The sequence below is a fragment of the Plasmodium gallinaceum genome (assembly GCF_900005855.1).
Source record: "Plasmodium gallinaceum strain 8A genome assembly, contig: PGAL8A_v1_65, whole genome shotgun sequence".
Lineage (NCBI taxonomy): Eukaryota > Apicomplexa > Aconoidasida > Haemosporida > Plasmodiidae > Plasmodium > Plasmodium gallinaceum.
Genome location: NW_021628225.1, coordinates 187,041 through 202,040, shown reverse-complemented (window position 1 = coordinate 202,040; position 15,000 = coordinate 187,041). Strand labels below are relative to the sequence as shown.

The 15,000-nt window shown below is 16.3% G+C and overlaps 3 protein-coding genes across 3 annotated transcripts in view; all 3 read right to left on the bottom strand.

Annotated features, from left to right (window-relative positions):
* PGAL8A_00133100 (DNA helicase, putative) overlaps nucleotides 1–2,911 on the bottom strand; it is a gene marked incomplete at both ends in the record, with an annotated part of 4,594 nt that extends 1,683 nt beyond the window's left edge. Inside the window, 2 exons of the mRNA XM_028674859.1 lie at nucleotides 1–814; nucleotides 915–2,911. The exon at nucleotides 1–814 is cut by the window's left edge and continues 1,683 nt beyond it. Of these exons, the coding sequence (XP_028526448.1) occupies nucleotides 1–814; nucleotides 915–2,911 (2,811 nt within the window). The remainder of the gene's footprint in view (nucleotides 815–914) is intronic.
* Nucleotides 2,912–3,370: 459 nt separating this feature from the next.
* Nucleotides 3,371–10,880, bottom strand: PGAL8A_00133000 (conserved Plasmodium protein, unknown function; the record flags this gene model as incomplete). The annotated part of the gene is made up of 4 exons (XM_028674858.1): nucleotides 3,371–3,505; nucleotides 3,692–3,765; nucleotides 3,866–3,910; nucleotides 4,010–10,880. The coding sequence occupies 4 exons, from the start codon at nucleotides 10,878–10,880 to the stop codon at nucleotides 3,371–3,373; spliced, it is 7,125 nt and encodes a 2,374-aa protein (XP_028526447.1).
* Nucleotides 10,881–13,793: 2,913 nt separating this feature from the next.
* On the bottom strand, nucleotides 13,794–14,860 carry PGAL8A_00132900 (conserved Plasmodium protein, unknown function; the record flags this gene model as incomplete). The annotated part of the gene is made up of 4 exons (XM_028674857.1): nucleotides 13,794–13,843; nucleotides 14,119–14,184; nucleotides 14,318–14,394; nucleotides 14,490–14,860. The coding sequence occupies 4 exons, from the start codon at nucleotides 14,858–14,860 to the stop codon at nucleotides 13,794–13,796; spliced, it is 564 nt and encodes a 187-aa protein (XP_028526446.1).
* Between the last annotated feature and the right edge of the window lie 140 nt (nucleotides 14,861–15,000).

Below are 15,000 nucleotides of genomic sequence, written 5' to 3'. Positions count from 1 at the left end.
TCTTATTATTTTTAATAATTCTTCTTCTATACATTTACATACAATTATATGATAACAAAAAATAATTTTTTTTTTTTGTGGAAAATATTTTTCAATACATTGTAAAGCATTCACTATCTTTGAAATACCTTCTTCTTCTTTTTTTGACTTTATATCAATATTAAAATATTCATTTAATATTTGTCTATTTAATTTAGTTTTATCTTTTTTATTATCATATATTATCGTATTATTTCCTAATTTATTTTCACTCTTCAAATTATTTTCAACTTTTTTTTCATCTATTATACTTCTTTTTGTACATTTTTGATTATTTACATTATTATCTTCTCCATTTTTTAACAAATTATGAATATTACTTGGTAAATATATAAAAAATCTTTTTAAATTAGGAAAATTAATTTTAAAAACATTTGAAATAGTTCTTCTTATCATAACTATTTTTTTTAAAAAAATATAAAATTCCCAAGATCTCAAATTTTCCTCGTATATTTTTTCACCTCTATAAAAATATTTTTTACAAAATTCTTCACCAAATATAAACTTATTTTTGCAAAATATTTTATTATCATTAATTAAATATTTTATTTGATGAAATATATTTATAGGCCTATTAATAGATGGTGTACCACTCAAAAAAATAACATTTTTTGTTTTTTTTATTTTTTTTTTTATCATTTTTGTTAACTCACTTTGTCTTCCATAGTGAACAGTTCTAATATAATGACTCTCATCAACAATAATCAATTTAAATTTTATTTCTTTTATAATGTTATATATTTTTTTATACATATTAAATGAAACAATTATAATTCTAATAATATTAAAAAATAAAAATACATATATATAAAAATATTGTATATATATATATATATATGTATATTTTTTTTTTTTTTTTTTTTTTTTTTTTTTACTTGTAATTTATATTTAATTTTGGTAAATCATTTGAACTATTAATAATTAATACTTTTGAAGTATCAAAGAAATTAAGAAATTTTTCTATTTCTGATAGCCAATTAATTTTTAAAGAAGATGGTGATATAATTAAAACTGGAATTAAATTATAAAAATAAAAAATTGAAATCGATTGTAATGTCTTTCCTAATCCCATTTCATCAGCAATTAATATTCTCCCTTTTTTTTTTTTAAAAAAATATATTGTTTCTAATTGATATGGTAAAATAACTTTTTGTATTCTTATAGGCAATTTTTTTTTTATTTCTTCTAGGCATATATTTTTAATTTCTTTATAAATTTCTTTTTTAATTTTTTGTTCTTCTTTCATATAATAATGTCTTAATATTTCTTTTCTTAATTCGTATTTATCAATAATATATGTAATGATAGTTAATTCTTCATAGTTGTAATAATTCATAATGCATTTCTCATCTTTTGATTCTTTTTCTACTTGTTGATTATTTTTATGAATAATATAATTCTTTTTTATTTCAGTTAAACTTGGTTTATACTTTTCGTAGGTTTTAATGACTGTATCTATGTACTTATTTTTTAAAAAATGTTTATATATATAAAATTTATTATTAAAAGTAGGATAAAAATATCTAAAAAAATAAAATATGGTTTTGGGGATTTCATAAATAAAACAAAAATTGAATAATTTGTAAATAAAATAATGTAATATTAACTGATATGAACATAAATTAAATACACAACCACATAAATAATTATTATTATTAACACTCAATCTTCTAAATGATTTTATTTTTTTAATATCCTTTGATAAATGAAATGGGAATATGCCACTATTTATATAATCTTTTCTAGGTTTCCATGTTAAAGGTAAATAATATATTTCTTTAAAGAAATCATTGTTTAAATATTTTAATAAATACTTTTTAATTCTATTTTTGTATTTTTTATTATTATTTATTTTTGCTTCTATAGATTCTATATACTTATTATTATATAAAAAATGAATTTCATATTTTTTTTTCCTTTTAATATAATTGTTCTTTTTATATAAATTAGAATAATAACTTCTTTTAAAAGAAAAATTATAAAAATCATAGATATTTTTTTTTTTTAATATGGAAAAAAAATTATAATAATTATTATTCTCATTAAATGGATTATTTATTTTATAAATATATTTTATAATATTTCTATATTTTATTTTACTTTTTTTAATTCTCATTAAATCTGTGATTATTTCCTTTATTATTTCACTAATTATTTGATTAAATTTATTTGCAACATTAATATATCCAAAAAAATGTATTCGAAAAGAATATTTATTTTCCATTTCAAAAGATATTTTACTTTTATTTTTATAAAATGTTTTTTCTTTTTTATTAAAAATAAAATTATCTATATTTTTCTTAGATACTTTAACTAAACAAGATTTACATACTAAAAAATTACCATATTTTCCTTTTTTCAATACTGTTGAACAGTTACAATTTTCACATTTTATAGTTTTTGTTAATTCTCTATCATTTAATTTTAAATTCTTCATTAAATTATTAAATTTTTTATTTAACAATATAATTTTTTCATATTTTAAATGTAAATTTTCCTTTCTATTTAAATTACATTCTTTCTTTTTTATTATTTTTATGCTATCCTCTTTATTACCTTTTCTAAAATTATGCAATTCATTTATGATATTTAAAGAATTTTCATTTTTTATCTTATTATTTTCATCCTTATGAAAAAGTTCTTCGTTACATTTTTCTTTATATAAATAATTTTTCTCATTTTCTTTACAATTTATACTATTTTTATTTCTATTCAAGTATTCTCTTTTCTTTTTACTTATTAATTTTTCATTTTTTCTCAATATGGTTGAATTATATAAACTTGTTGTCGTAGGAATATCATAATTTTGTATGCAGCTTTTTTTTTCCTTTACATTTTTTCTGTTTTTCTTTAAAAAATATTTACTTTTCATAATATATACATTGTTATATTTTTTTTTTTTTTATAAAAGAACGAAATTGCTATTAACTGTTTTAAATATAATACATTTTTTTTTTTTAATATGTTTATAAATTGTTTAATGTATATATATTTGTTTTTTTTTTTTAATATATTTAAGGTTTTTAAATTTTCATAATGAAATTATTTTTTAAAAAAAAAAAAAAAAAAATTAACATATATATAAAATCATTTTTGTGTTTTAATTATGTTCAATAAATAAAAATTCGTAATTTGTTTTATAAATATATATATATATAAATGAATTTTTTTTAGTGCTTTATATGAATAATTGAACATAAAATTTTTAAAAAAAAAAATAGAAATAAAAAAAAAAAATATACACATAAGTAAATGTGAAATAACATATATAACAAGTTGGAGTCATATATATATATATAAAAAAAAAAAAAAAAAAAATTCAACTACATTTTTATAACTTTTTTTTTTTTTGGTTATTATTTAAATTATTTTTATTATTTATTTTAATAAATTCATTTGCAAAATGATGTAGTTTTTTTTTATCCTCAACACTATGTTGAAGAAAAGCATATATTTCTTCTGCTTTCTACAAAAAAAAAAAAAAAATTGTAAATAGGAAACAAAATATATAATAAAATTAAATTAAAATGAATTAAAATGAATTAAAAGGAAAATAAATATGAAAATAAATATGAAAATAAATATGAAAATAAATATGAGAATATCAATGATAGTTAAATTATGCAAAATATATGAAATTAAAATTTAATACCTTAAAATTTTTTAAAAAATTAAGTAAAGAGTCATCTAAAGGTAATTTGCATGAACTTGTTAATTGCTTCAAATCTAAAAAAAAAAAAAAATAAAAATTATGTTAAAAAATATTAAAATAATAAAGGAAACTAATAGAATTTTAAAAGATTAAAAATTTCTTAAAAAAAAATACCTGTTAATTCTTGTTCATGAGAATTTGCTTTTTTTTTGTTTTCGGCTGTTAAAAGTAAAGAAATAAAAAATATAATGATTATATATATAATAAAAATTAATAAATTTTTTCTCTTTCTTTTTTAATTTTTTTTTTTTTTTTTACATTTCATGGAAGATGAATATAAAAGCGATGGGAATTTTTTATTTTCTATATTGTCTTGAGTATCAATATTTTCATTTTTCCACTTTTTTTTTTCATTCGACTTTTTGTTATTTATATTATCATTAGTAATAATACTATTTTTCATATTGTTTGAAATGTTATTATTTTTTTTATCTATATTAGTTATTTCTACAGTGGTTTGATTAGTTTTGCTATTCATTTTATTAAAAGAATTTTTGTTTGATGTTTTAGTTTTACTCTGCCTAATTCCTGTAGTTAAGTAAGGAAAATCAATATAATCTGAATTTTTTTCATTACCACTATAATTTACATCCCATCCAGATTTTTTACCGCTAACATTATTATTATTATTATTGACTACCTTTTTTTTTGAATTTTCAATTTTAATTTTCATATTTATGCTTTTTTCTTCTCCTTTCATAATGTCTACTAATTTGTCAATTTTTCTTTCACCAGATATACTCCATTTCATTTTTTCTACTTTTTTTTTAATTACATTACTATTATTATTTACATCTGTTTTTTCTTTTTCATTTTTTATATGATCACTTTTCTTTTTATCTTCATTTCTTATATCTATTTTCTCTTTTTCTTTCTCAATTTTTATATTGTCATTTTTTTTTTTTTCTTCATTTTTAAAATTTTCATTTTTCCTTTTTTCTTCATTTTTTATATTACTATTTTTCTTTTTTTCTTCATTTCTCGTATTTTCATTTTTCTTTTTCTCTTCTTCTTTTATATTCTCATTTTCTTTTTTATCTTCCTCTTTTAAATTCATTTTCTTTATTTCTTTTTTGTTTTTTTTTTCATTGTGCTCCTCTTTTTCTGATTGTTGTAAGGAAGAATCTTCATTTTTATTAATTCCCTTTACTTTTTTTTTTTTTTTATTTTTATTCTTCTTTTCTTTTTCCTTTACTTCTTCTACATCTTTAACTTTCTCTACTTCTTTTTCTTTTTCTATTTCTCTTTTTTCATCTTTATCTTTCGTCTTTTCTTCTTTCTTATTTTTTTTTTCTTTAGTATCTTTCTTTTCTTTTTTAGAAAATACATATGCTTTATTTTTTTCTGTTAACACTTTTTCTTCTTCTACATTACTATATATATGCTCACTTATTTTTCTTTTTTTATTTTCTTCATTTTTTTGGGAAACTCTTTTATTATCTTTATTTGTTTTCATGTTTTTTTTTAATTCATTATTCAATTTATTCTTTGGTTCTTCAATAGGTGGCACTTCATTATCTATGTTTTTGTTAGAATCACATAAATGATTTTCATTAATTTCTTTTTCGTTCATTTTTATATCATTCAAATTATCTACGTAAATATAATTATGCATAAAATTATTTAAATGATTATTAGAATTTTTATTCGTATGAGTGTTATCAATATTAGTGTTTATAGTTATTGAACTATTTTCGTTTAAAATTGTTTTAATTTCATTAACACAACTATTTGTTTTAACTGTATTTATGTCTTGTAAGGAATTTACTACTTGTTTGGTTGCATTTATTTTGTAAAAATTAGATATTTCTGTAATGTTATTAGTACTAATTATATTTTCTTTTTTCTCTTGTGATTCATTACTTAGAAAATTTATTTTGTTGTTATTGATTGAGTTTAATGTACTAACAGAATTTTCATTTGCATTTAAAAAAGTGTTAACATAGTTAATGGCATCTCTAACTTTCTTGTTATCATTTGGAATATTACTTTCTACATTATTATTATTATTATTATTAATTTTTAAAATTTCTTTTAATTCTTTTGTTAATGTTTCAGATATCAATTTATTATTAGGATCTAGATAATCATTTTTATCCACTAAGATTGATTCATTGTTTTCATTTTTAATATTATTTATTTCTTGTTTTTTTTTTTCTTCTACTTCATTTAATTGGTTAACTATTTCAATTTGTTTTTGTCTCTGTTTTATTAATTCTAATCCTTTTTCTCGTAACATTGATAATTCCATTTGTAATTTTTTATCATTTATCATGCCCATATATTCTTTGTTATATATATCATTTTTTATATCATTATTATAAATATTACCAATATTTTTGTTAAAAATACTATCTATATTTTTATTATAAATATTTTTATCAATATTTCTAAAATGTTCATTACTAAAAGAATCCTTCTCTTCAACTGTGTTGAATTCTTTAAAATTATTATAAATATTTTTGTGGTTAATATTATAAAAATTATTTTCTGATTGTATTTTGTTAAAATCTTTTTTCATAAAAGTTAAAGGAAGAACAAAAGGAAAGCTTCCTGGAGGAAACATTTCATTAAACTTTATCCATGGCATATTTTCATTAAATCGGATTGGTAAATCATGAGGAAAATAATTTAAATACCACCAATAAAACATAAGTTCTGATGAAAAAGGTCCTTGTATATTTCCAGATGGATCTTTATATTGCCATATATCACCTTTTATTTTATTTAATCTATTCATTATTTGAATATTTTTTATTATGTTTATGTTATTCATATTTTGATTTTGACTTAAGTTTTTATAAATATGATCATTATTATTAGTAGCAGTGTTTTCATTATTATATGCCTGAGTATCCAATAAATAAGTATTATTTTCTTTTTTTTTTTCCTTTAAGTAATTATTTCTTGTTATTTTAGTATCTTCATCAGTATTGTTAGATATATTTCCATAGCATTCATTATTTATTCCCATTATATTTTGCATAATCATAGATGAAGTATTATGATTAATGTTAACAACTTTATTTATGTTTTCAGTATTACTTTTAATTTTTCTATTTTCTAAATTAGATTGAGTTAATATTCCATCTTCATTTTCAGCTATGTTACTAGAATTGTTGTTCTCTAAGATGGATTTATTTTTATTTAATACATTGCTATCTTTCATTGAATTTATATGAAAATTGTTTAATAAATTATATTCATTTAAAAGAGAATTCTTATCATGTAAATGTTTCAACCACTTATTCTCATTCATAACTGTATTATATTTATTATTATCATACTTATTTTTTTCATCAAAGGCTTTTGCTAATAAGTACTCTAAATAAGATGACTCATTGTTGTTCATTTGATTTATCATACTTTTTAAATTATAATCATTTCTATTATTTTCCATATCTTCATATGATAATAATTCATTTCTATTTATATTATTATAAGATGCTATATTTCTATCATTCAAATTTACACTCCTGTTTTTTTTACTAGTGTTATCAATATTATTTAATTTCAAATTTAGTAAATTAGCTTCATTAAATTTTAAATGTATATTGTTATTATTATTTAAATGTACCATAGAATTATCTGTATTTGTATTTTCTAAATTATCAACTGTTTTTAAATAACTTAAAGTTATATGTTTTAATAGTTCACTTTTTTCTTTTTCACTTAATTTATTCAGAAAATTATCGTCCATTTTTATTTTTTCTGTAATTTTTTTAATTACATTATTTTCTATTTCTTCTTCTTTCACTTTTTCTATTAATTCTTCATTTCTTTCATGAAAATAATTTCTACTAGCGTGTTTTAGATCTATATTAGAAGTACTTCTTTTTTTACTTATATTTGTATTTATGTTTGATAAAAAATGTGAAATGTTATTATTTATTTCATTTTTATTCAAACTATTTTCAGTATTTATTCCAATAATATTTCTATTCTTATAAAAATTATTCACAAGTATATTAGGGTAGGAATTATTAGAAATATTCTTGGAATAAACAGAATTTATATCTACATTTTTATTCTCATTCATTTCTAAGACTTTATTAATATCATTAGAAAAAAAAAAATTATTAGATAAATTCGCATTTCTATTACTACTAATAGACAATAAATTATTTACGTTTTCTGCACTGATATTTTTTTTTTTTATTTTTTGTAACAAACTTTCTTGTGGGATATCAATTTCATCTTTGCATAAATATTTTCTATTTTTTAATGATTCGTTTTTTGCATTATTTATTAAAATATAATTTTTATTTACATTATCACTTTCAATAAAAGGTAAATTTGCATTTTTGTTATTAATCTTTTCCCAATAATAATTATTCTTTTTATCTGTATTTGTATCATCTTGTTCTCTTAATGTTTGTTCTAATTTTTGTTTATCTTTTTCCTTTTCTTCATCATGCAAATAAAGCATTTTATCAGAAACATTTTTATCTTTTTCATCATTATTATTATTATTACTAATGTCTTCTTTTTCTTTAATATTTCTAGTATTTTTATCATAATTCACTTCCTCTTGTTTTTTATTTACGTCTTCATTTAAATTTATTTTTCTGTTTTTATCTATTTCTGATTCTATTTCTTTTTCCTTATCTTTATCTTTCTCATTTTTTTTTTTTTTTTTCTTCTTATTTTTTTCTGTATTAATTTTATTGTTAACTTTGTCTATGTTATTAATATATGAATCTTTTTTATCTTCAGAAAAATAATTCTGATTTAAATAATCATCTTCATATGTATAGATTTCAGATGCATTATTTTCATCAATTTTAAAATTGTTATTAAGAGCCATTTTTACAAATGGTGTCTCACTTATTTTCTTATTTGTATAAGCAGACATATTATTACTTATATTTTCTTTATTAAAATTACCTTTCTCTACAAAACATAATTTCTCATTTTTTGATACGAAATGATCATAATTGTTATTATTATTATTATCATTTATAATGTTATAATTACTATTATTACTACTATCATTATTATTATTAACATTATTATTATCACTATTAATATTATTATTAATATTATTATTAATATTAATGTTATTATTATTATTGCAATTATTAGTATTATTATTACTATCATTATTATTATCAATATTACTGTTTTTATTAATATTATTTTTACTATCATTATTATTATTATCAATATTACTATTATTATTTATATTATTATTAATATTCTTATTATTATCAATATTACTACTATCAACTTTACTATCTAAAGAATCCATTGAATTTTTATTATTTCTGTCAAATTGTTCACTCATTTTATGCCAGATTAAATCATCTGTTGCTTTTTTATTTTCAGCTAAGATTGATTTTTTTCTTATTGAACTCCAATCATCTTCCATTACATTTTTATCACTTTTTGAATTTTTCTTTTCATTTAATTTTACATTTTTACTTGTATTAAAATAACTAGAATTTGTAAAATTATTTGATTGATTTTTTACGTTTTCATATGAATTAGGAACCTTATTAATTTTTCCACTTTTTTTATTCATATTATTGGATAAATGTTCTGCATTGCTATTTATATTACTTTTATTTATTACATCATTATAATTTACTTTTTTTTTTAAATCATTAGTATTATATTCTGTTTTTCCTACAAATGGTTGCTGATTATAATTATATTGATTAATATCGTGTACATTATTTGGAAAATTTATATTCAATTTATTCATATCATTATTTTTATTTAAAAATATATCTGAATATTCATTTTTATTTTCTTTTTTTGTTTTTTCTTCTAAAATTCTGTGACTATCATTATTATTATACTTTTTGTATTTTTTGATCTTCCATTCATCTAAATGGATATTGTTATTATTATTATTAAAATTACAACTAGCTGAATAGACAGAAGAATTATTAAATATATCATTCACTTTTTTAATTATATTATTCCCTTTACTAAAAAAACCTGTCGCATTGGAGAAATTTAAGTTTTTATTCGTTGAATTAGAATAAGTTAAAATACCAAAATTTTCAACAGATTTATTCGTATTCTCTACATCATTATTTAAATTTTCATTAGAATTATTATCATTATTGTTATTATTATTGTGACTTATTAAATTTAAGCTTACAGCATTATTACTACTTATGTTTTTATTATTATTATTATTATTATAATCATTAAAAATGTCTTCTCTTTTCACATTTATTATATTTCTATCTTTAACATAATTGTTTTGATGAGAAATTTTACTAAAATCGTTAACATCATTTTCATCATTGGAATCAATAGGAGATGAAATTTTTACATCATTATAATATTTATTATAACTTCTTTTTACTTCATCTTTATTATCACTTAATTTATTGTTTCCTTTCGTATATCTCCATGATGAAGACACCTTATTATTTTCTCTCCACATTAATCTTTTATTATTATCAACATATATATTATTTTTTTTTAAACTATTTCTATTATTATTATTATTACTATTATTATTATTATTACTACTATTATTATTACTATTATTATCAATATTATTATTATTATCAATATTATTATTATTATTATTATTATTATTATTATCAATATTATTATTATTATTATTATTATTATTATTATTATTATTATTATTATTATTATCAATATTATTATTATTATTATCAATATTATTATTATTATCAGTATTATTATTATTATTATTATTATCATTATCAATATTATTATTATTATCAGTGTTATTCCTAATATTAATTAAATTATTAGAATCAATATCAAAAATTTTATTAAATTTGTTACTTTTTGTAAGAAAAGAACTTTTTTTATTTATATTTAAAGGATTATTAGAATTTAATGATTCAACTAAAATATTCTTGTTAAAATGACTTTCAAAATTAAATGTATCATTTTTTATTTTGTTTTTATTGCTTTCATCTCCATCATCTTTAATATTTTCCTTTTTTCTAAATGAATCCGAATTTCTAAATTTATCATAACATAGGTTATCATCATTGATTCCCTTTTTATTTAATATTAATTCTTTATAGGCATATAAAAAATCATTTTTCGTATATACCAATTTCTTTCCACTATATATTTTTTCTTTATTTGATAAATTATCAATGTTTTCCTCTGAATATTCCTCCATATTATAAGTTTTAAATATATATATATATATAAAAAAAAAAAAAAAAAAAAAAAAAAAAAAAAAACTTTCTATATCTTTTTCTACCTATATATATAAAGAAAAATAGGATATTAGTACAACATTAATTTATTATAAGGATAAAAAAATAAAAAAAAAAAAAAAAAATTAACGATATAAAGAATAATATGTAAAATAAAAGAAACAATAATTTTCTTTTTATGAATATATATATATATATATATATATTAATTTTTTTTTAATAATATTTACATATAATACTTGAATTTATTCACTATTTCTTAATATTTTATAATATTCTTTTTATATATTTTGCATTTAATTTCTTTAAAAATAAAATTTTCTTTTTATAAATTTAATTTTTTTTTTTTTTTAATTAATGCATATATATATTGTGTATAAACTTTCAGTTATTTTCTCATTTAATTTTTTTTAATCGCGTTTTTTGATTTAATTATAAAAAAGTATTTTATCACGTTTAATATTTAAAAAAATTATAATTTAAAATTATTCTATATTGATATAAAAAAAAAAAAAAATTAAATTAAAATTATATAGTGGTTCATTGCAATATTTTATATAATAAAAATATTTTTATTAATTATATTTTCATTAAATTTCATAGTTACGAATATTTTATTGATTTTTTTTTTTTTTTTTTTTTTTTTTTTTTAAAAATTTACAAATATTCACATGATAATATATTTTATTTTAAAATGTTGAATTATGTGTTTTTACATATTATACATAATATATATTAATATATATATATATATATAGCTTTATTTCATTTATTTTTTTTTTTCATTTTTTTTTTTGAAAATTGAAAATAATTTATACTTCATTTTATAAAACAACATGCTATAATTTTTTGAAGAAAAATATTTAATTTTTAAAATTAAAATTTTAAAAATATTATTGATGCTCATTAATTTAATATATTATGATTTATTTTTATCATACTTTATTTTTTGAAAATGTTTACTTAAAAATTCATATTTATCTCCTTAAATTTTAATTTCATATATTTTTTTATGTTTCAATTCATACATTTTACATATAATTATTTATATCTTCAAAATAATTTCATTTAATTATTAATGTAGAATATAAATTAATATTAATTGTACGCATATTTTTATGTTTATAAATAACACGTAACTAAAGATATTCTTCCATGAATATATATAAAATATGTTTATAAAAGAAACAAATAAAAATGTGATGTATTAAAAAATATATATCTTATAGAAAATTTTGAAAAAAAAGAATTAAAAAAAAAAATATTATATTCTTAATTAATTATAAATTTAAAAATTATATATTTTTAAAAATAAAATTTAATTGAAAATATTAGAAATAAAAAGGAATTAGGAAAAAATTTTAGGATATATTTCACATAATTTTAGAACTAAAATATTCTTCATATATTGTTATTTCTCTATTTCATTATTTATATTTTTTAGAACACACATTTTTATTTTTTTCATTTTATTATTTTATTTTTTTTTTTTTTTTTTGATATTTGTTTATATAAAAATATGATATAATTACAGAATGATTTAGTAAAGCATATTAACATATATTTTTGTATTTTTATAATAATTAAGTATGATGATGAATTCTTTATATCTTATATACCCATTAAAAAAAGTTGCAAGTTTTTTTTTTTTTATATTTTACTGAAAACAACTATACAAAAAAAGGAAAAGATAAGAAATAAGTTAGAAATTAAAAAAATATTATAATATATATTTATATATATGTTTAAATTAAAAATATTTTAAAAAGGTTTTATATATCCATCATGCATTTAATACTATTTTTGAATCAAACAAAATAAGAAACATCCCTCAAAACTATCTCAAGTACATTTTGATATACACTATTTCTATTATATAAACATTAGATGAAATTTCTCATAAGAAGTTATTGATATTAATTAGTTATAACTATTGTATATAAGCATTCAATTTAAAAAAAATATAATTTTAAAAACCAAAACAATTTTTGTTCTCTTTTTTCGGATTAACTATTATTTTAAATTTAAGAAAATTTCTTTTCTTTTAAGAATGAAAATGTTAATTTTACTAACTTTAGAAATTAAATATTTAATTTTTCTCATCTCTTATTAAATAATATTTTAGTATAATAAAAAAAAGATAATTGTAACAATAAGTATTTTAATTTTAAAGATTATAATTAATATTTATTAAATGAATTAGCATATCTACAAAAGAAAAATATTGGAATTTTTAGACAACGTAAAATGTTCACTAATACGAATTTCTCTATCCTTATGAGTACTTCTATTTTTTAAATTTTAAATAATTGAATATAAAAAAATATTCTTTATTTTTTTTTTTTTAATGATCTAAAGAAAAAAAATTAAAAAAAAATTTAATAAACATTAAATGAAGAAAGAGCTTTTAATAAGTTAGAATTAAAAAAATGAAATATATAGAAGTGCCATTATAATAAAATTATTTTACCTAAATATATAACCTTTTTTTTTTTTGAAGTTCTTAAATAGTTATATTAATTTGTATCTTTGTTTTATTTTTTGAAATAATCAATAATACAGTAGGAAGCTCACGTAAAAAAAAAAAAAAAAAAAAAAAAAAATTTTAAATTAATTTTTCAATTTTTTAAATACTTATAATTAAAAAATTCTATTATTTATTCACACTTTTTAAATAAAATAAAGTTAAAAGAATAAAAAAAAAAAAAAAAAAAAAGTGTATTCAATGCTCATAATTAAATAAATAAAAGTAATATTCTTTCTTTTCCTCATTAAAAATAATATATTTCTAAAATTAAGAATAATGTTGTTTCTATTTTAATTATTATAAGTAAAATTTAAACTTTATTTTCACAAAATTCTTGGTCTTTTCTTTATTCCTTTATATACATCATTAATTTTTCCAAAGAATCAAATTTATTTTCTGTTAAAAGAAGAATATAAAAACAATTTATAAAAAAAGATTAAATAAAAAATCTACATATGATTTAATGAAGCTTATATCCTATTAATTCTTTTTTTTTTAAAATTATTTAGATTGTGAAAAAAAATAAAATAAAATAATTTGCTTAAAAAATAAAATTATTATAATATTGGTAAAAAATGTAAAGAAAAAAATATATATATATAAATGAGTAAATAAAATTATATGTGTATAAAAGTTATAATTTTTTTTTTTTTCTATAGCTATAGAAGAACCTATATTTAGAGATAATTGATTAACGTTATTTCTTAAATATTCATATTCTTGAAGTTTTCTTTTTACTGAAATTATTTTTTTAAAATTAAAAATAGTAAAAATAATTAATAATTTTCAATAAGAGTAAAATTAATTCATTAAAAATAGTATTGTTCTTTCATAATAATGTATAAAAATATATATTTTTATCCATATTACTATATTTTTTCTTATCTTCCTTATTTAAACTATTTAAAAATTTTTCTTCATCGTTAATTTTATTTTGGAGTGTTATTCTAAAAAAAAGAAAAAGTTTCAACAAGAATCAAGAAATGCAAAATTGATAGTATTAATATATATTCTTATAATTTTTTATAAGTTAAAATATAACCTATCTAAAATATTTTTATTTTTTTTTGATATATAATATTTTGAAAAAGGGGTATTATTCCCTTGAAGAAAATCAAGTTTTCCCTTTAAAAACAAGTCTTTTAACATTTGTCTTTTTTTTTCATTTTTATCAATTATAAATATATAAAGAGGTAATTTTTTATTTTTAATATTTAGATTATTATACATATTTCTAATTTCATTTGATTTTTTTTTTATTTCATTTATTAATTTATTTTTCACAACAGTTGATTCTGTTGTATTGTTATCTTTTAAGAATAACGCATTATCTTTTTGCTCATTATCTTTTACACAAAAACAAATACTGATAATAAGAAAAAATAAAAATAAAAATAGAGAAACATACTTCATCTTTGCATTAAATAAAACTTATAAATAAGAACAAATGTTTATATTAACATATAAAACAATTTAAACTGGAATTAAATAAAATTATATAAAACTTTTAAAACACACACAAAAAAAAAAAAAAAAAAAAAAATTAAGATAAA